Source organism: Phalacrocorax carbo, chromosome Z (genome assembly GCF_963921805.1).
Source record: "Phalacrocorax carbo chromosome Z, bPhaCar2.1, whole genome shotgun sequence".
NCBI classification, from domain to species: domain Eukaryota; kingdom Metazoa; phylum Chordata; class Aves; order Suliformes; family Phalacrocoracidae; genus Phalacrocorax; species Phalacrocorax carbo.
In genome coordinates, this window is record NC_087548.1 from 58,371,083 (window position 1) to 58,390,728 (window position 19,646).

Sequence of the window (19,646 nt, forward strand, 5' to 3'; positions counted from 1 at the left end):
TCAGACCCGGCTGGCGGGGCGGGCCGCGCCGGGCCGGGCAGAAAGAGGAGGGAAGAGGGACGCTCCGCACTCGGCGGCTGCCTGCTCCTTCGGCACTCCGCGCTGGGCCCCGTCGCCGTGGAGCATAGGTAGGAAGCGGCGATGGCGGCGCGGCGGTCTCCACCGCCTTGGGCCCTGCCCGCCGGAGCGGGGCCGGCGGGGGGCGCCGGGCCGAACCTGGCGTCCTGGCGGAACCGGTGCGGTGAGGGAGGGGGCGGCCGGCCTTGTCGGGGACGGTGGCGCGGCCCGCGGTGGGGCCCGCTGGGGAGCGCCGTGGTGCCGCCTGCGGCCCCCGGCTCGGGCTGGGAGCCACGGGGAGCCGCTCGGCCCGGCCCGGCCCGGCCCGGCCCGGGCGCGGCGGCGGGGCCTGTGCCGCCGCCGGCCTCGGAGCCGCGTGGCGGCGGTGGGCCAGGGGCGTCCGACGGGCTTTGCCGTGGTGGCGCGGGGGTCCTGGCGCATCTCCCCCGCCTGCCTCTTCCGTCGGGCGAGCGCGGCCCCGCGCTCCCCGCAGGCCCCGGCTCCCTGCAGGCCCCGGCGCCCCGCTTCCCCCGGCAGCGGTAGCGGGTGGAGGTGGGGGGTGAGCCGGCGCCGGAGCGGAGAAGCGCCGCGGACCTGTCCCGGCGGGTCTGGGCGGGCGGCCGGGTGTGGGTGCTGGTGCCCGCCGGCAGAAGGAAGCTTGGGAGTTGCCGTGTCGGGCCTGCAGCCTGCCGTGAGGTTGCTCAAGTGCCCTTTGGGTGCCAGCTGTTAGTAACAGTGTAAACGGTGGGAAAGCCGGAGTTCACCTGTAAGCACCCGTATCTGTTCATAACCGTTTGTAGCTCTCTCTACAGTTGTAACCGTCAGCAGCCCCCATACCCTTCTTAACACTCCTAGGTAAGTGCTAAACCTGAACATGACCTTACTATACAGTCAGATAGTGCCGAAGTGTGCTAGTGCCTAGCTTTCTGTGGGTAACTGTATTTTTTCTGTAATAAATCTTGCTTAGTGAAGGGCAAACAGGGGCTCAAAGCTCTGTGTAAATGTCGATTGTACTGTCCGTGATATTCACTGACTGTATTTGTGCACCCTAGCATGCATTGTAGTGTTACAGAGTGTGAAGCTTGCTAAGCTGCTTTGTTTTATTGGCAGGTGTATTTTGCCAATTTGGGCTCTGCAAATTAAGATATTGGGGGGAGTGTGTCTGAACAGTTGAAGTGCTTTTTGAAGTGGTCTGTAGATGTGTAGGAAAATAGTCTCAGGTCTTAATTTCTTACGTGAAAGTTATTTATATGCTATTTTACATGGGGGGATTAGCTGACATAAATGCAGTTATGTACCTATTACAAAGACTCTAGCAAACGATGTGCATTAGTAGGTGTCCTCTATGAACATAACTTTGCTTGTTAGCATGCTCTTTAGAGTGCTGCAGTACATCACTGTACACACACACGTACGTACACGCTTGCATAGCTGCATGTGGCAACGAATTGATGGCCGAACCCAGCAGTTACACAGATCGCAGCGGGAGTGGTGGAGAGGGTCTGTGATGGGGACCAGGACTTGCTGCTTGTACCAGTAGTTGGCTGATTGCTGGCATGACTTGTCCTGAATACAGTAAGAGTCCTTGGAGCATAACCAGGAGGCCCATGGAGCCCTCCACAGCTAGTGAGGGTTAGGGCACCGATGCTTTGTTTTGCCAGGAGGAGTAGAAGTATGCAGCACTCATTCTGCTTTCTACTTTTACCCAGTTGTCTCCCTTACTGAAAGCTCTCCTCCCACCACCCTGCTGCTTTTGCTGTATTTTGAACCATGTACATAAAAAACCATATTAAGAAAAACCATATTTTTTCTTTCCCCCTTGAGGAAGAGCACTTCTTAGAATAATGAAGATGGAGGAGGGTGGTTCTCACAGTGACTTTGAAACGGAGGGAAGTGAGGCAATGTCAGTGTGATCACTGAAATGAATTTCTTGTGTAACAGTACCGACATTGTAGCACGGCTTTATAATCTTTTCTTCTTTGACCAGCCTTAGGCTGCTGGCATGGCCACCAGGCTTGCATAATCGTACTCAAATGCAGCATGTTATGGTAAAGTCAGATGAACTGAGTATTCCAGGTCAAAGTTTTCTGTTCGCACTAATTGTAAGTTTAATACAAATTTACTGTACCTGCATGTATTGTTGGGCCTTTATTATTTTTTTATTTCATACTTGCCTTATACTTTAACACTTTTTTCAGGTAGCATTTAAGTACCAGAAGGATCGTTTGAGAAGGAGGCAGAAAACAAAACTTTAAAGCCATTATATACACGACTCTGGAAAGCACTGAGGAACTGACCTTTAGCAATGTGAATGGTATAAATTAATAAGACACCTTTCCAAAAAACACCTAATACCTGCAGCAGATTGCATCAAGTTAAGCCAAAGAATAGCCTTTGTGCAATTCAGATGAAGTTTAGAAGTGCTTCAGTTAACAAACAAACCAAAAAACCCTAAATTGCATTGATTAAACATATTTTTCCTGATATGTTTGAGTAGGTCTTATTTTTAACCAGTATCTTTCTTTGAATAGCTCTTCGTAGTCAAAGGCTGAATGTAACATGGTGTTTATTTAGGTTGATCATTTCAAAATAATATTGCAGAGCTGTATTTTCTGATGTGGCAACACAGGATACTACCAAACATCCATTTCTTGTCTGACTCAAAAGAAGTGGAGACCTTTATTCCAATTAGCATTTTGTTTTTTAAAGGCAAAAAATCAGTATTTATTCAGTGAAATCTGTAATACTGTTTTTTTTTACAGCATAAGCTTAGTGATGGAGTTGGGGCGAATCACTGATCGGTGGTTCCATCCAGCATGGAAGTTACATTGTTTCTGTAAAGGACTCTAAATATTTCAGGGAAGTTACTCTCTGTTAAACATTTCAATCTAATATTGCTTGACAAAGAGTTGTTAGAAGTTAAATGGCCTTCTTTCCCACCATTTTCTTTTACTCTCCATGCTTGCTAAGTCTGCTCATAAAAAATTCATTAGCCTGGACCAACTCTTGAAATTCCATCTGTCTCTTTTCTGTGCAAATTGTATGCCCTGTCATGCTGATCTGGTCTGAGCTAGTCACTGGAGTTCCCAGTTTGTAGTTCATCGGTAGTTCATTTGTGATCATCTTCACTTTTAAAAGGTAGTTTCCTGGATCATAATTGTTTTCTGTTTAAAACTGCATTAATAACAAGAACTAACAAACTGTTTAAACAGTTCTTGCTTCTTGCAGTAGGAGTGTATTATTAAAAATTTATTTCATCTTCTTTAGCAAAGCATTTAATAATTCCTTGTTTTGTATAAACCGCGTAGTATTTATTGTCCAGTATACTGTATTGCTGAAGGGCTTAGTTCTTTACCTGTTGACAAGAACCTCCTCACAGACACACACGCTATTCTAGAGTTATCATTTTTACTGGTTTTGTGGACTGTTGTTTTCCATCATATCCTAAAGTTATTGCATTGGCTTTATCGATTCAGTAATATCCATTCATCTGTCGTCTTAAGGCTTGCAGGATCATAACAAGCTTTATGCATAGTTTCATTTTCTTGCATTTAATTTTGATAAAAAATATCTGTGCTAAACTTTCTTCTTACTCATTCTGAATGTTGTGTCATGTGGTGCAACAACTTAATACTACCTCCATTGGCCTTTTTCTTTAGCTTGCAGTAGTTTAGGATTTCTCCTAAGGAGCAGCAAGAGTTGGTGAAGAATGTGTATAGTTTATTGATACCTTTCATGAGCTTGTTCGCTGTGATTATTTTTTTTTTAGCCCCCTTTCCTGTCTCTACAAACATGTTAACAGTCTGTAAAACATAACACAACTAATATAGTGGACCTTTAAGAGTGTGGTGAAGCAACATTAGCCTAAGTCCTTTCATCTGGAGGTAAAGAGCACAGCTAAAAACAGCCACCTGGCTCTGACAGTACATGCAGCAGTATCGCCAGCTTCTCAAAGTCTATGGTCTGGCTACCATAGACTTTGTTTCTTTTTCTGTGGCTCTAGAAAAAGAAACGTGGCACCTTTGTGGATATTCCTGTGTAGCTGAATTTTAGCTTAGTTTTCTCCTCTCAACTAAATATTTCACTTGTTTTAGAAGCAGATTGGAAATAATTATTTTCAGAAAACTTTGCTCTACAAGTACATAGTTGCATCAGCGTATTTTAGTGATGGAGAAACAATATGGTATTTCCAAGAGCATACACTATATGTATGTGAATTTCAGACTGCAATGGGAAGGATGTAGACCTGATTGTTCCCCTTCACAGAGATAACTGAAATAAATAAATGTGTGCTGGCTTCACATGTGCTGGGTGACTTTACGTATTCCTGATGCTTGATAGACAACCATTGTATCTTTTCAGTGCATTGTATATATTAAGTAATTGCAGCACAAAGAAGTGTCAAAACTGGTTTGCTATCTCTATCCAATATGATGGACTCTTACAGAGCTGGTATCACTGAGTCTATTGCCATCTTTCCATTCTGCCCTCTGCTTATTGCAGTTATGAGCATTTTATCAAGGAAGTAGATCTTTGTAGTTCTTAACAAATGGTACTACCTGCAGGCTTGGCATCTAGAAAAAAATCTTAAAGAAAATAAAATCAGTAGTTGGATGGACAGAAATTTAATGCTTATCCTAAAAAAGGCATCTTCTCAAATCAGTTCATATTCTAGTTGAGAAGACAAGTAACAATGGAAATACCAGTTTACTGAGAACCAGTTCTTTTGCTGAGAGCAGCTTATTGAAGTGGTTCCAAAATAATGCAGCCTTTTTACAAAGCATGGTAGTGTCAAGGGAAACCCCTCTTCCTCTTTCTTTGTATTCTTTAAATATTGAGTAATTAAATTTGATATTTTTTGAGTCACTTATCTTTCTCTCCTCAGAAAGACAATGAGTAATGCATTTAACAGGACAAAAAAAAATCAGTAAAAAACCCCAAGCAAAATATATCATTGGGTGCCATAAGAGCACATGGCGAGAGGACATTCCAACAGCAAATGATCTACAGTGTGTGTATTAGCATGGTGTGATGTTAGATGTTAGTGAGCCATACATGTCTGTGTTTCATTTGTCCCATGCTAATCTTTGAGTGATACCTGACACCTTAATGAAAGATTCAATAATAGGAAAGCCTTTATGCTCACAAAATGTGGAGGTTTTGATATTTTTACCCTTGAAGAACTATCCCAAGCATATTACTGTATGCTTTGAGGCAATACAATGATTTATAGTAGTTAACCTAGTATTCTGTTCATTATTCTTTCTCTGTGTCTTAGTTTCCTCAATATTTAGCTGGATTGGGCCAGATTAATTTATATGCAGAGCCTGCTTTATATTATAAAGATAATTGGTAAAATCTTGTAAAATCTTAGTGAAGTGAATTGTATTCTGGAAGCACTTCTGGTGTGTATTGGTCAAGTAAATCCTCTTGGTAACTGTCACTTTCAGTTATTTTCCATACTATTTAAATATATGAAGCAGCAGCAAAGAAAAGTATAAGCTGTCTTGTTCCTCTTCTTGTTTTGATTCTATAGTAAATATTCCATTATAAATTGTCATTCTCTTGTTGTCATTCTCCTCAAGAAGCAAGAAGGTAAGGCAGCTGTGATATGAAGAAATATTCTCTTTTGAACTGAAGTACTTGGTTTTTTCAGTATTATAATTGATGCTGAGAATAACTGACAAGCTTACACCATGTTGTGGTTTAGCCAGCAGCTCAGCTCCACATAGCGACTCGCTTACACCCCCACCGGCAGGATGGGGGAGAGAATCAGAAGGGTAAAGCTCGTGGGTTGAGATAAGAAAAGTTTGATAATGAAAATACAACAATAACAACAAAAAATGCAGAGGAATGGAAAATGACAGGTGCGAAACTAGGGGCGGGGGGGGGGGGCGGGGGGAGTGAACAACCGAAACAAACGGCATGTGACACAGCTGCTCGCTGCCTGCCAACCCAATGCCACCAGTCCCCGAGCCGCAACCGCCCCTGGTGCACCAACTGCCCCCATTAATGTACTGGCCATGGCATCACGTGGTACGGAATGAACGTGCCATTGGCCAGCGGGGGCAGCTGCCCCGGCCGTGGCACCGCCCCTCCCAGCCTCTCACAGAGCAGGGGAAGCTGGAAAGGTCCCTGACCACCACAGGCATTACTATGAAGAGAATTAACAGTTTCTCAGCCAAAGCAGCACACACCACTACACAGCAGTAAACCAAATAGTCATCTAGTGCCTTATAACCATGGAAATGGCCTAAAAGTGCAGTCTTAAAGTTTTAAATAAGTATTTGTAGGTAACACTATCTACATTCACAGATACTGTGAATCTTTGAAATTATTTTCTGTCATAGAATTCTTCTAAATAGTGTTTTTCTCTCATCTTTTACTAGATAAGGAGACAAAGCATGCTGAAACCATATGGCAGCTTGAGTAACTCACATTAAAAGTCTTGGTAAAGAACAGCTGAATAAATGCATGCTGAGTTTTGGACCTCTGCCTGTGGAGCTGGCCAGTCATTCCTCTCATCAGCTAGCGGTGCTGTTCCCTTGAGCTTCTGATGTTTATGGTACCAGCTTCTGATGCTATTGTTGCTCTTGAGTGTCAGTCAGATTTCTTGGTTTTAAGGCTGTTCTTCACACTGGAACACAGAAATGGAAGTTCTGCAGTTTCAGGCTGAAGTACTAGGCCGGAGCTTGCTGACTTGAAGGCTCTTCTGCTCCGATTTTCCTTCGAACCGATTTTCACCAGTGAGGGGTAATTGTTCTGCAGTGAACTCCTGCCTCCTTCCCTCCTACTTATATTTATTCTTCAAAGTTGATTGCCTTCTGTTGCCAGGGTACACACCCATGTTTTAAACAGAAGCAAAGTAATTTTAAAAGCTGTGTTCTGAGAAGAGACTTTGTGTTGCTTTAAAGTTCTCAAGGCTTTTTTTAACTCAAAAAGTGCATGAAGACACCTCTTCCCCCTCCCTTTCTTCAGGGCACATATTGCTGTGGCAAGTGATTGTTGGCTTTGTTTTTTGGGTGGGTTGGTTTTTTATTGCTGCGGTGGTGTTCTGTGGTTTTTTTTGATGTTTTTTTCTGCTGTTAATATGTGACTAGCTAATATTAATTTCTAACTGCGGTGTATGATTATTTTATACTTTTTCTAGCAGTTATTTGTACTTTTTCTAGCATAATTTCAGCTGTCTAGCAGAATAGGTTGTGTCTTTCTAGAAGATTACTAGAAAGGTTTCTGAACTGCATGATAAAAATCAGGAATTAAAAGGACAGGAACAGTTAAATATTTAGGTTTCTTGGCTAAAAGCACAGGGTAACCAAAATTTTTAATGTAAAATTTTTCTGTGTTAAGCCTCCAGTAACCATGGTTCCTGGTTGTGAGGAACTATAATTTCAACTTAAGGAATTGTCATTAATATCTTTAACTCAGTGGCTGAAACCTCACCATATTTAATGTCTCACTGCTAGATATGGTGCTAAAGAAGCAAACAACGACTGCTTCTGCTATTCTGAAAGTTTTAATTGATTCCATAAATATATTCCAAAGTCAATTAAATATTATGGGCAACATTATTGCGTTTTACATGGATGGGTTTTCAGTGAAAAGTTTTGGTTTTTGATTTGCTCCAGTATTTTAATTCTTTATTTAGTTTTTGCTGTGTTACCTGTATTGTTAAATTCAAAATGCTTAAAAGTTGACTGGATGAAGTATATCTGTGTATCTAAAAGTTGTGCTACCCAAAACCACTAATGAAGAATCCTAAGGACAATGGTTATAAGAACTGAAAAAGGACGTTTAAGACTAAAGAAATATTAGTAATAGTCTCTCCATGATAGAAGTTTATCAATGGCAAATAAAGTCCTCTTCAGAAAAAACTATGGGGATTTTGTTTACTCCCAGTTAAATATCATAGGACAGGAGCAGCAGGTGGGAACATTACTTAAACTGCTCCTTTGCAGATCCTGAACAGAAACAAGGTAGGCTTAAACGTTGTGTGAGGCTAGATTATTTTCTTTTGCAAGTGAGATTTGCACACAGCTTTCCCTCTTATTTTAAGGTGGGGTTTTTGGGAGTGTCTAATTGCCAAAGTTTGAATGAAGTATTGAAAGGGAGGGAGCATTTTCCTTCTCTTGATTGTTGCATCTTTGCTACTTGGCCTGTGGCCTCCTAAGCCTCAGAATAGCAGCTTTAAAAGTTAGCAAACTGGTAATAGCATGTTTTAAGTCAATTTCATTTGTGAAACATTATTGAGCTTTTGAATGTGGTTTGCAGTTACCTACAATGAAATTCAGAATTGTGATTCTTCTTGACAGTTGCGTACCAACTTTCCTTCTTTGAGTCTTGTTGCCTTTAAACATTACCAAGCTATGCTGAATTTTTTGTGAACTATATTGGCTGTTTAGAGCAAAGGTGAGGCTGACAATGAGGGAAGCATAGATTTGGAAACAAATGTGAGCTTTCTATTTTGTGAAGTAGCGGTGTCACCAAGATGATGTAGATGGTACTGAAAACAGACGTGAAAATAATTAAGCCTTCTCTGTGTTCTGGCATCCACTGGTGTATACTTGCTGTGGTATTGACCTTATCTTTCCATGTCAGAGATGGTAATGGCCTGGGACAGAAGCCGTATCTGTAAAAGGCAGCCAACTGTATATTTGGAATACTTGTGAGGGAAGAAAGGTCAGGGCAAAATAGTCTGTTTCCAGAAGAAATAGAAAAACAAATACCATAGAATTCAGAATATTGGTTGTTCTTAAGATGCTTATAAGACTCTCGTGCTGTGTTCATTAAACACTAGAATACTGTTTCCTTTGTTAGAAATATGTTAGAATAAAATAGTGTGAGTTTGGTTGATTGTGAATAAAACAGTAGGGGTTTTTTGGTGGGGCAGGATTGCTGATGACTATAAAGACAGCTGTTTAACAGCCAGGATGCCATTCTTTGAATCTAAAGCAAGCTGTTTTCATATCTGGAAGAAAGAAGCATTGCAGTACCCTCGGTAGATCAGGTCTGGTCTGTGGTTGTGCCTGACTGAGGTGGTAGCTGTTAGACACACTTTTTTTTTTTAAAAAAAGCTTTATTTACTGAGATTATTGTCAATAGAAAACATACTCAGCTGAATATGGGAGAAGTTGCTGTGAATGTGCTAATGTATGTAAAAGGCCTCAGAGGTGAGGCTACAAGGAATCAAATGGATTAAAAGGAGGAAAAAATGGAGAGATGCTTCTGTTTAGTGTACAATACTACACAAGAATGTTCTTAATGTTTAAGAACATTGGGAGTGTATTTATGGTGTCTTTTATTAAAAAAGCACCCGAGATAATTTTAAAAGGCAGCTGTCAGGGGTAGTTTTGTTATGTGATACCCTGCAGAGCATGAGACAAGGCTGAGTAGAGGAGTACTGGTCATGACTTCTGGGTGATATGAAATCTCATTTCTGTGATCCTCTCTCAGCGCCTCATGTTGCATAAAGGCTCTGTTTCTGACCAAGCTCTGTTTTATTTTTAGGAGGATAGCATTGTGTTTAAAATGGAAGTTGACATAAATGGAGAGTCCAGAACTACCCTATCTACCCTCCCTGTGCCTCTTGCAGAGGTGAGTCCTGTGGGCAGGATGGAAGCAGAGAAGCCCCGCTGTTCCAGTACCCCCTGCTCACCAATGCGACGGACAGTTGCAGGATATCAGATCCTTCACATGGATTCTAACTACCTGGTTGGATTCACAACTGGAGAAGAGCTGCTAAAATTAGCCCAGAAGTGTACAGGAAGTGAAGAGAATAAGGGGGAATCTGGGCCGAATTTGCGTTCCAAACAGCTCGATTCAGGACGTTCTTCCCGTTTGTACAAAACTAGAAGTAGGTACTATCAGCCATATGAGATCCCAGCAGTAAATGGAAGGAGGAGGAGACGGATGCCCAGCTCAGGGGATAAATGCACTAAGGCCTTACCGTATGAACCTTACAAGGCACTTCATGGTCCCCTGCCTCTCTGCCTTTTAAAAGGTAAAAGGGCTCATTCAAAATCCCTGGACTACCTCAATTTAGACAAAATGAGCATTAAGGAACCTGCTGACACAGAAGTGCTACAATACCAGCTCCAACATCTTACACTTAGGGGGGACCGTATGTTTACAAGAAATAACACATGAGCCATCGTCTCGAATCTAGAACCAATTTCTGATTATTTCTCTTGTTGCTGCAAAAATCCACTGTTGTACGGAGTACAAGACTGTCCACATTGTAGGTGGCTTTATCAGCTAAATGTTATCAGAAAGTAATTTATTTGAATAGGACCATGGCAATGTGTTACACATACTTGGAGGGACAAATATGTCCTTTGCAAGCAGCTTCTGATGCAAATTTGCCGCTGGTGGATATTTCTTTGGACACCTTTCAACAAAAAAAAGCTTTTCATTTTTTTTGCTTTGGGATATTTTTTTTTGTACAGTTAGATCTAGTATTTACAGTAATTTAACACAAAAGTTGGTGATGTCTGCTTGGTTGTTGCTAATTTTGGCTTGATGTTAGAAACTGATCTGCAATAAGTACTCAAGTTTAAGAGTTTAAGAGGCTTTTTGGGTTTACTTTTTTTTGTCCCTATATTCTACAGTAAAATGTATGGTTTGTTTTATTTTGTTTTTTTTACACCATAGAGAGGAAAGTGAGCTTGTCTAAATTGGATCACTTGCTAGTTAAACAGTTCAGTTCAAACACTTGCAAACTGCGCTTGCACTGATGATGAGGCTGAGATTCACTCATAAAACAAACCTTTGCTACTTAAATGCTATTATTTTTTTAATTTCTGCATGGAAGTAATTGTTTTGCCTCTTCTGTTCTATAAAACTTGTTCAGGATAAGTATTTGAGTTATGAGAAACGAGTCTTTTTGGGAGTAAAGATTTTTGTTAGTGGGATTTATGTTTTACATTGTCTCAACACACAAACAAGGATTCACTTCAGATTCCAGTAAATATACTGGAATATCTGCATTGGTATGTCAGTAACATTTTTTTATTTTAATTTACAATTTCTGTATCATCTATAGTAATGGAAGGTGTCATATAACTTCAGTGTTCCTTTGGAAATTCAGTTCATTTGAAGCACTGAACACTTGTGATCAGAAAGGCTGATTTTTTTTTTTTTGGTGATGGAGTACAAGTGAAGTATTTGTGTATCAGCATTGAAGAAATGAACCTGGATTATTCAACAGACTAAACTGAAGACACTGGCTTACTTTGTTACTTAAGGATTTGTTATCCAAACATGACATCGAGTGCAGTTTTGGCAGCTGTATTCCTAGATGTATTTAAAACATTGTAGTAACTTAAGGTTTGAAAATGAAAAAGTGTTTAGATTTTTTTAAGGTGCAACTTGGTTTAGGCCAATGACCTCTGCAGAAGTTAAAAAATAAGATCGCATTGTTTTGAATCATAAATTATTTGATCAGTTGTTTCTTGTAGAATTAAGATTTTTTTTGTTTATAATTTAGAATGAATAGAAAGCACTAGTTAGTGCATGCGCTGTGGAAAAAGAAGAGTTCTCATTCTGTCACTTACGCCACAGTTGTACATGAAGGCAACCCAGTAGTCTGCATTTTGCTGGCTTGGTTATCCTTTAAGTTTATTAGTCTTTGCAACAAATTGGTGTGTATTTTTAAAAGTTAACTACACCTGTGTAAATTTAATGTATTGAACAATGATCTTGAAAGTAAAATCTTCCTATATAGTCTTTAGTTTGAAAAACAGAATATAGTCAGATGCCAAAGAGGTGGAGGGGTTGTTTAAAGAATAAACACCACCGTTTATTGAAACACTCTATGAAACTGTATTTCTGGCTGAAAAATAAAAAGGGTGGTATGAACACCTATTGTTGTGGAGTCTTTTGCTGTGTAGGAGAATGAGGACATTTAAAAAATACAACTTTAGATCAGGGGTCATTTAAAAAAACTTCAAAGCAAAAAAACCAACCAAACATAGACTCCCCCAACTTCAAGCTTCTTTATGTATTCCAGTATAAAAAACTATGATGTCCAGTAGGATTGTGCCCCATTTAATTTTGCCAGACTCTTGCCTGTGGAAGCTCCTGATGACCTTTCTGTGAAGGTGAAGGGGACACAAATGCTAAAGTACGCAAGAACTCTGAGAACAGCATTAACAGCTTGAATGCTATGAAAAATGGAGCAAGCAGGATTCACTGTAGTGCTTTACATTAACCTATTTTTCAGAAACTCAAAATACATTCAAGAAAAGTGTTAGGTACTGAGATGCTTTTAGACTTCTATTTCAGGCCAGAAATACTGCAGCGTGGAGCTTTACAGTGTGACCTATAGTCTGCAAATGGATAAAAGTACAGGGGGAGAGAAAATGTAGTGCACTGGAATATTGGGTGGCAGACCACCAACATTTTAAGCTAGATGAATGAGATAGAGTGGGGAGAAGAATGCAGTAAATGTAAATTCATTTTTTTTCTGCTTTAGCTCAATGATTTAATGATTTTTATTTTAGTTGGGGCAAAAGTTTTCCAATTTTTATGAAGGAAAATTGAAAGATAGTCAGAATAGCTACAGCTCCAAGCAACTGACTGTATGCAAGATTTCTCCCTATCTGTCTATATAAATGTTTTCTACAGAATTTATTTAATTATGATTGTTTCAATGTTCAGCTGATATTACTTCAGAATCAGTTTTGTTAACAAGGTGATTGGAAAAAACCAGTGTTGGAGGAAGAAACGCTGATGGGGTTCAGTTAAAATTGTAGATAAACTTCCATGTACATGGTGTCAGTCCTGTTGGTTTAATAATGTTGAAGTAGAACTGCAAACACAGCAAAATTATTCATCACTCCAGGGAGCAGAGCTGGGACAATATCTGTAAAGACTGTTCCAATCTGTAGATTCTGTGAGACACAGTCATGTTTCAGAGGTGATCACTTGTTTCATGAAAACTATTATTTCAGAAGAGTGTTTAGAAGCCTGGATTACCAGTTGTCATAGAATCATAGGATCTTGTAGGTTGGAAAAGACCTTTAAGATCAAGTCTAACAGTAAACCTAACACTGCCAAGACTGCCATTAAACCATGTCCCTAAGCATCACATCTATGTGTCTTTTACATACCACCAGGGGTGGTGGCTCAGCCATTTCCCTGGGCAGCCTGTTCCAATGCCAGACCACTCTTTCAGTAAATAAATTTCTCCTAATACCCAGTCTAAACCTTCCCTGGTGCAGCTTGAAGCTGTTTCCTCTCATCCTATTGATAGTTACTTGGGAGAAGAGACCAACACCCACCTCACTACAACCTCCTTTGAGGTAGCTATAGAGAGCGATAAGGTCTCCCCTCAGCCTCCTCTTCTCCAGGTTAATCAACCCTAACTCCCTCAACCTCTTCTCATAAGACTTGTGCTTTAGACCCTTTGCCAGCTTTGCTGCTCTTCTCTGGACATGCTCCAGCAACTCGATGTTTGTCTTGTACTGAGGGGCCCAAAACTGAACACAGTATTCAAGGTGCAGCCTCACCAGTGCCAAGTACAGGGGCACAATCACTTCCCTACTCCTGCTGGCCACACTATTCCTCATACAAGCCAGGATGCCGTTGGCCACCTGGGCACGCTGCTGGCTCATGTTCAGCCAGCTGTCAACCAGCACCCCCAGGTCCTTTTCCACCAGGCAGCTCTCCAGCCACTCCTCCCCAAGTGTGTAGCATTGCGTGGGGTTGTGACTAAAGCATAGGACCAGGTGCTTAGCCTTGCTGAATCTCATACAGTCAGTCTTGGCCCATTGATCCAGCCTGTCCTGATCCTTCTGTAGAGCCTTTACACCCTCAAGCAGATCAACACTCTCACCCAACTTGCATCTCCAAGTCACTATGTCTGCAAACTTGCTGAGGGTGTACTCGATCCCTTCACCCAGATCATTGATAAAGATATTAAGCAGAACTGGCCTCAGTAGTGAGTCCTGGGAACAGCAATTGTTACTGGTCACCAGTTGGGTTTAACTCCATTCACCCCAACTCTTTGGGCCCAGCCAGCCGGCCAGTTTTTTACCCGGCAAAGACTATGAGCAGCTGGTTTCTCCAGGAGAATGCTGTGGGAAATGATGTCAAAGGCTTTACTAAAGTCCAGGTAGACAGCATCCACAGCCTTTCCCTCATCAACTAAGCGGCTTGTCTTGTCATAGAATGAATCAGGTTAGCCAAGCAGGACCTGCCTTTCATGAACCCATGCTGACTGGGCCTGATCCTGTATGTGCCATGTGATGGCACTCGGGATGGTCTGCTCCATAACATTCCCTGGCACCGAGGTCAGACTGACAGGCCTGAAGTTCCTCATGTCCTCCTTCCAGCCCTTCTCATAGATGGGCATCACATTTGCTAACCTCTGGTGAAAGGGAACCTCCATGGTTAGCCAGGACTGCTGGTAAATGATTGGAAGTGGCTTGTAGAGCACCTGCACCAGCTCTCTCAGTACCCTTGGGTGGAACTCCTCTGGTCCCAGAGACTTGTGTGTGTCTAAGTGGTGTAGCAGGTTGCCAACCACTTCCCCTTGGATTATGAGGGCTTCATTCTGCTCCCCATCCCTGTCTTCCGCTCAGTGGGCTGGGTACCCCAAGAACAACTGGTCTTACTATTAAAGGCTGAGACAAAGAAGGCACTAAGTACCTCAGCCTTTGTCACTATATTTCCTCCCGCATCCAATAAAGGACAGAGATTCTCCTTAGCCCTCATTTTGCTGCTGATGTATTTATAGAAACATTTTTTATTGTGGTTTTTTTTTTGTTGTTGTTGTTGTTGTTGTTTTTTTATGGCAGTAGCCAGATTAAGTTCTAGTTGGGCTTTGGGCCTTCTAATATTCTCCCTGCATAACCTCACAACATCTTTGTAGTCCTCCTGAGTTGCCTTCCCCTTCTTCCAAAGTTCATAAACTCTCCCTTTTTATTCCTGAGGTCCAGCCAAAGCTCTCTATTCAGCCAGGCCAGTCTTATCCCCTGCTGGGTCGTTTATCAGCATATAGGGACAACATGCCCCTGTGCCTTTGAGATTTCCTTCTTGAAGAATGCAATAATCAACTAGATCCGTTTCCACATGCTTGCATCTCAAGGTAGTCTGATGGTACCCAGGGTGTTTCAGCCGCCATAAGCGTGAACTAAAAATAGACCTCTTTAAAACTTCTTCAAAGGCTAAATGGCTGGCTGTGAAAGGAAAGGAGCATAAAACTTGAGAGATTTTTATGGTGAATTATGGGATTTGTAACAACTGATCAGAGATATGAATTTTAGGATGCTTTATCTTGGAAGGTAATTTTGCAGAATGAGTATTCAAAATTGTAAAGGGATGAAAAAAAACTAAAACCAAAGGCCTGAATTTATTCTTTCTTAAATTAATTTTACAATTTTAACCAAATCCTCCTTTATCAGCCTGGGCTTCCAGAGAAGGTCCATGTCTTGTAGGGAGTAGTGTTGACAGTGAAGCAAACAGCTGTTCCCATTGAGGTAAGTCATGCCCTGGAATGGTGGTACTGGCACCTGAACTGCAACTAGCAAACCAAAGGAAAGGTTCACTGAGGTCCTTGTGCTGTATTTTTCAAGGTGACGCATGTTGTACTTGGTTATGTACCTGATTTAGAAAGTGAGAAAACCTGATTATTGGATTCAAACCATTATTAAAATGTTAGTCTCATTGTTACAATGTTCGAATGTTTTTATCTGCCTTCCAGTTTCAGAAAATCAGTGATGCACTTCATACGACTCTTTTTCTGCACTTCTAGATCTAGCTTTAAGAAAAACTTAGAGAAAAAATATTGCTTATTTTTATGTATTCTTGAAATATAATATATGTTTTATATCACCAACTGCAGAGTAATCCAAGATGTTAATCAGTATCAAAATCACTATTGCAGGCATTGGTAACTTTTCTATCTGGCCTCAAAAGGATAATTTTTTTTAAATGCTTATAAATGATGGCATGTTCCCTACTTGTATGGCTTAGCTTTCAAGTCAATGGAAAATGGCTATTGGTCTTAATGACAGAGAATCTGGACTTGAGAAAAACAAAGCTGTTACACTCCATTTTGATGTCAAACCTCCAGTCAGCTGCCTGCTTCCCCATCTGGTATTTTGTGGAGGTTTCATTGATTAATTTAGGAGAACTTCAGCCAGAAGGCAAGACATTTTTGTAATTAAGAAATTGTCTCATGTAGGCAATTCTCAAGAGGAAAAATCTTACTTGACTTGTATATTTGAAAAATATTCTCAGTTGAGACTTGCCTTTCTCAGGGGAAATAATCTGGGGACAGGGTGGTGCTGGTGGCTTTTTATTTTTATTTGACAGTGAGCTGTGGAAGGAAGGCAGAAACCTTAGTTTGACAGCAGTTAATGCTTTAATACTAATTTATAAAAATCCTCTTGGGGAAAAAAAAACAAAAGGCAATAATGGTATATGTGATCAACCAGAGGGGAGATGGCAATGATTTCTTCAGACCCTGACTGGAACCACAGGACATATCCAAGGCATCTTTTACAGACAGCTTAGGAAAGCAAACCAAACAGAATAGGTATCTGCAGTATTCTACTTGCACAAATGAGAAATTTTCTTGTATCTTTGATTTGGGAAAGCCATATGTGATCCTGATCTGGGGTGAAATGGTAGGAATCCTGACTGATCAATTGACAGAAGCTTAAATTTCCTGCAGAGGGAAGGTCAGCAATGCTGTTCACTGGGGCAATTTCAACACAGCAAGTAATAGTTCCGATTAAAGCGCCCTTTGAGACTGAATGTTTTCTCTGATTGGAAAACTAAATCTGTCCTTAATCATCCAGATAAGATGACATCACCAGGATGCTATGAACTCTGAAAGATTAAATGCCCACTATCAAATGCATACTTAATCCTGAAGTTGGAAAATGAAAGGACTGCCTTTTTTAGTTCTGTGTTCACCCTTAGTTAATACGAACCATAGCTAAATGCTATAGCTGAAGAAAAAAATAACTTTATCAGAATGTCTGTTAAATATAATGAGAATTTTTTTTTTTACTTAGTAGGCAACTGCTTCCTGGAAGAACTATTCTTGGATGATCTATGGGAAGATGCTCTTCTGCACTTGGCCCCAGGTGACACTGAAGACTTACCTCAAGATGTATTACTGGGAAACCTCTGGCGTAACAATCACAATACAGCTAGGTTTATAACTGTACTAGGAAAGAGGAGGTCAGGTAGATCACACATGCAGAATTTATCTACATGAATCCAGTATGTGTTTTAATTATGTAAAAATGAGGCAGTCCAAAACCAAGAAGTCTACAGACAAAGTGATCCAAGAAAACCATGTTGAACTCATTAGAAGAATCTGGGTAGCTATCATAGGGGAAAGGTTGTCTTAAGAAATGAAAAGCCTGCTTAAATGCAGAGGGCAAGGCAGCCAATATGTGATGGAATGGTCAATCGCAAACAGGAGTGTAAGATGGTTTGAAAAATCATTTTGCTAAGGAAACTAAAGGCGGTAGTGAAAAGTTCTCTAAATACATCGAAAGCAGAAAGTCATCTAGGGAACCAGTGAGACCACATAAGGAAAAGGGGTCAAAGGGGTGCTTGGGTAATGAAACCATGACAGAGAAACTCCGTGAATTCCTTGCGTCAGTTTTTACTGCTGAAGATGTGGAGGGGGAGTCTCATGCACACAACAAATACTTTGTACCATAGGGATCAAAACTGTGGTTATCAAAAAAATGAACAGTTTGCTTATAAGTAATTGAAAATCAAGGGTATTTAAAAGGCTCTTCAATTTAGACACTGGAGAAAAAACTGCATGAAATCTCAGCCCAAGGAAATTTGATTTAAAATATTTTTTCCCCCTCTTTTCCCTTCCTTAGATCACTTATTCCATCAATTGGTTGCAAAATCAGATTAGTAAGGGCGTTGTCCCATTTTCAGATAGGGGTAGAATCCCTTCTGAAAAAACATGTTCCAGCCATGCACAAGTTGCTGTGCTCAGAGCAGAGGTACATGGGTGGCTCCCCATTGCAGCTGAGGTGGTGCCGGGCTTGCGGTGTCTTGGTGTCTTGCGGTGGCTCTTTGTCCTCTTGATTAGGACTGCATTTAAAAATGTGCAGATCAAGCAGCAGCTGTTAAAGCACAACTAGATGGTGCAGAAATATCTGTCTGCAGCCAGTACACTTGCAGGGTAAGTCTGTATGACACACTGGCTTCTGACTGTTGCTTGACTAAGTCATCTCCAGCATCCTCTTGGTAAGAGAGAGGACAGTGGAGCCAGCTTGATTTGAAGGAAATGTTGAACCACATGGAAATGCAATACAAATAAGCTGCTTGGACTGGGTGGCATTCACCCGAGGGAAATGAGCACACGTATAAGCGTGGTCTGTTGGGCTGCCTGGCTTGTCTGAAGGGAAATCCGGTCTGACTAAACTGTGGGTGTTCCCTGAGTGGGTCACAAAGGATACAGTTAAAGGTGTCTAGTGGGTTTTCAGAAAGCCTTTGATGAAGCTGTGCACCTGAGGTTATTAAACAATGTGAGCTGCCACAGGGTTGGAGGAGAGGTGGTCAATGCACGGGAGGCAGAAGGGGACCTTGAGGAGTGAGGAAGGTGTTGGAAGCTGGTTGGGTTTTGGTGGCTGCCCTTAGGACAAAATGCAGAACAGAAATCTTTATTTGTGGTGGAACATGAAAGGAAGCCCCATGTGTTCATAGGTGTATTTTAAAATTGAAAGTATAAGGGTATAAAGGGTATAGGACACCTTCAAGTAATCAGTGGCCCAGAAGAGCTATATTTTGGCAGTTCTCACATACTGAGAAATGTAGTTGTCATCCTCATGGCTGTTTGTAATAAAATTATAACAATTTATGGGAAAGAGGTAATTATTAATGTCAGGTGCAATCTCCTTTGGAGGTTTTGATGGAAAATGACAAATAAAACTTACTCTGTACCTTTTGTCTCATGTCAGTCTCAACAACTTGAATTACTTTCAACATCCTGAGGTTTTATTTACACTTACCTCTTTGAACTCCGGTAATGGATGAAGATGCAGGAAATATTCTTGAGTGAGCGATTAATAATTGTTATTACACACATTGGATGAAACATCTTAATTCAAGCAGCCCTGTTGAAGTAAATCCATGATTTAGAATACTTTATAATTATCTTGATGGCCTTAAAGGTATGTCTGTGGGTTGAAATGTATTTTCTATTGGGTTGAACCTTGGGTTGGTGAAATTGTTTTAGTGAAGATTGAATTTCTATATTCTTTTCCTTTGTCCTTTCTCAGTTAGATTATTTCTCTCTTCTACTGCAATTCATCTTGCTGTGTTACCAGTCCAAAAGTAATTACAATTGGAAACTTTGAGCTAAGTTTGGCCACTCTCAGCTGTACTTAGAAAGAAATAATTTTTTTGGTAGCTGTCCATGAAGGGTGTATGTGACTCGGCTGCTAAGTGTAAACACAGGCTTTTTTACATATCTGATTGAAAGTAAAGTCTATGGTTACATTTTAGAAAGTTAATATTGTGTGTTTTCGTGGATTGTCCCAATATATAAGAATAAGTAAAACCTAGAAATTGGTTGGATGACCCTAAAAAGGAGAAGGCTTTTA

At 41.0% G+C, this 19,646-nt stretch overlaps 1 protein-coding gene across 5 annotated transcripts; it reads left to right on the forward strand.

Moving 5' to 3' along the window:
• On the forward strand, positions 1–11,915 carry MACIR (macrophage immunometabolism regulator). 5 transcript variants are annotated; one of them, XM_064438204.1, is made up of 5 exons: positions 6–128; positions 858–912; positions 2,256–2,371; positions 6,447–6,622; positions 9,565–11,915. In XM_064438204.1, exons 4-5 carry the CDS (start codon positions 6,614–6,616, stop codon positions 10,201–10,203), a joined length of 648 nt encoding a protein of 215 aa, XP_064294274.1. In that variant the 5' UTR covers positions 6–128; positions 858–912; positions 2,256–2,371; positions 6,447–6,613; the 3' UTR covers positions 10,204–11,915. The 5 variants fall into 5 exon arrangements, with proteins under 5 accessions (XP_064294276.1, XP_064294277.1, XP_064294274.1 ...); XM_064438206.1 differs by lacking the exons at positions 858–912; positions 2,256–2,371 and having other exon boundaries at positions 1–128; XM_064438208.1 differs by lacking the exons at positions 2,256–2,371; positions 6,447–6,622.
• Positions 11,916–19,646: the final 7,731 nt, after the last annotated feature.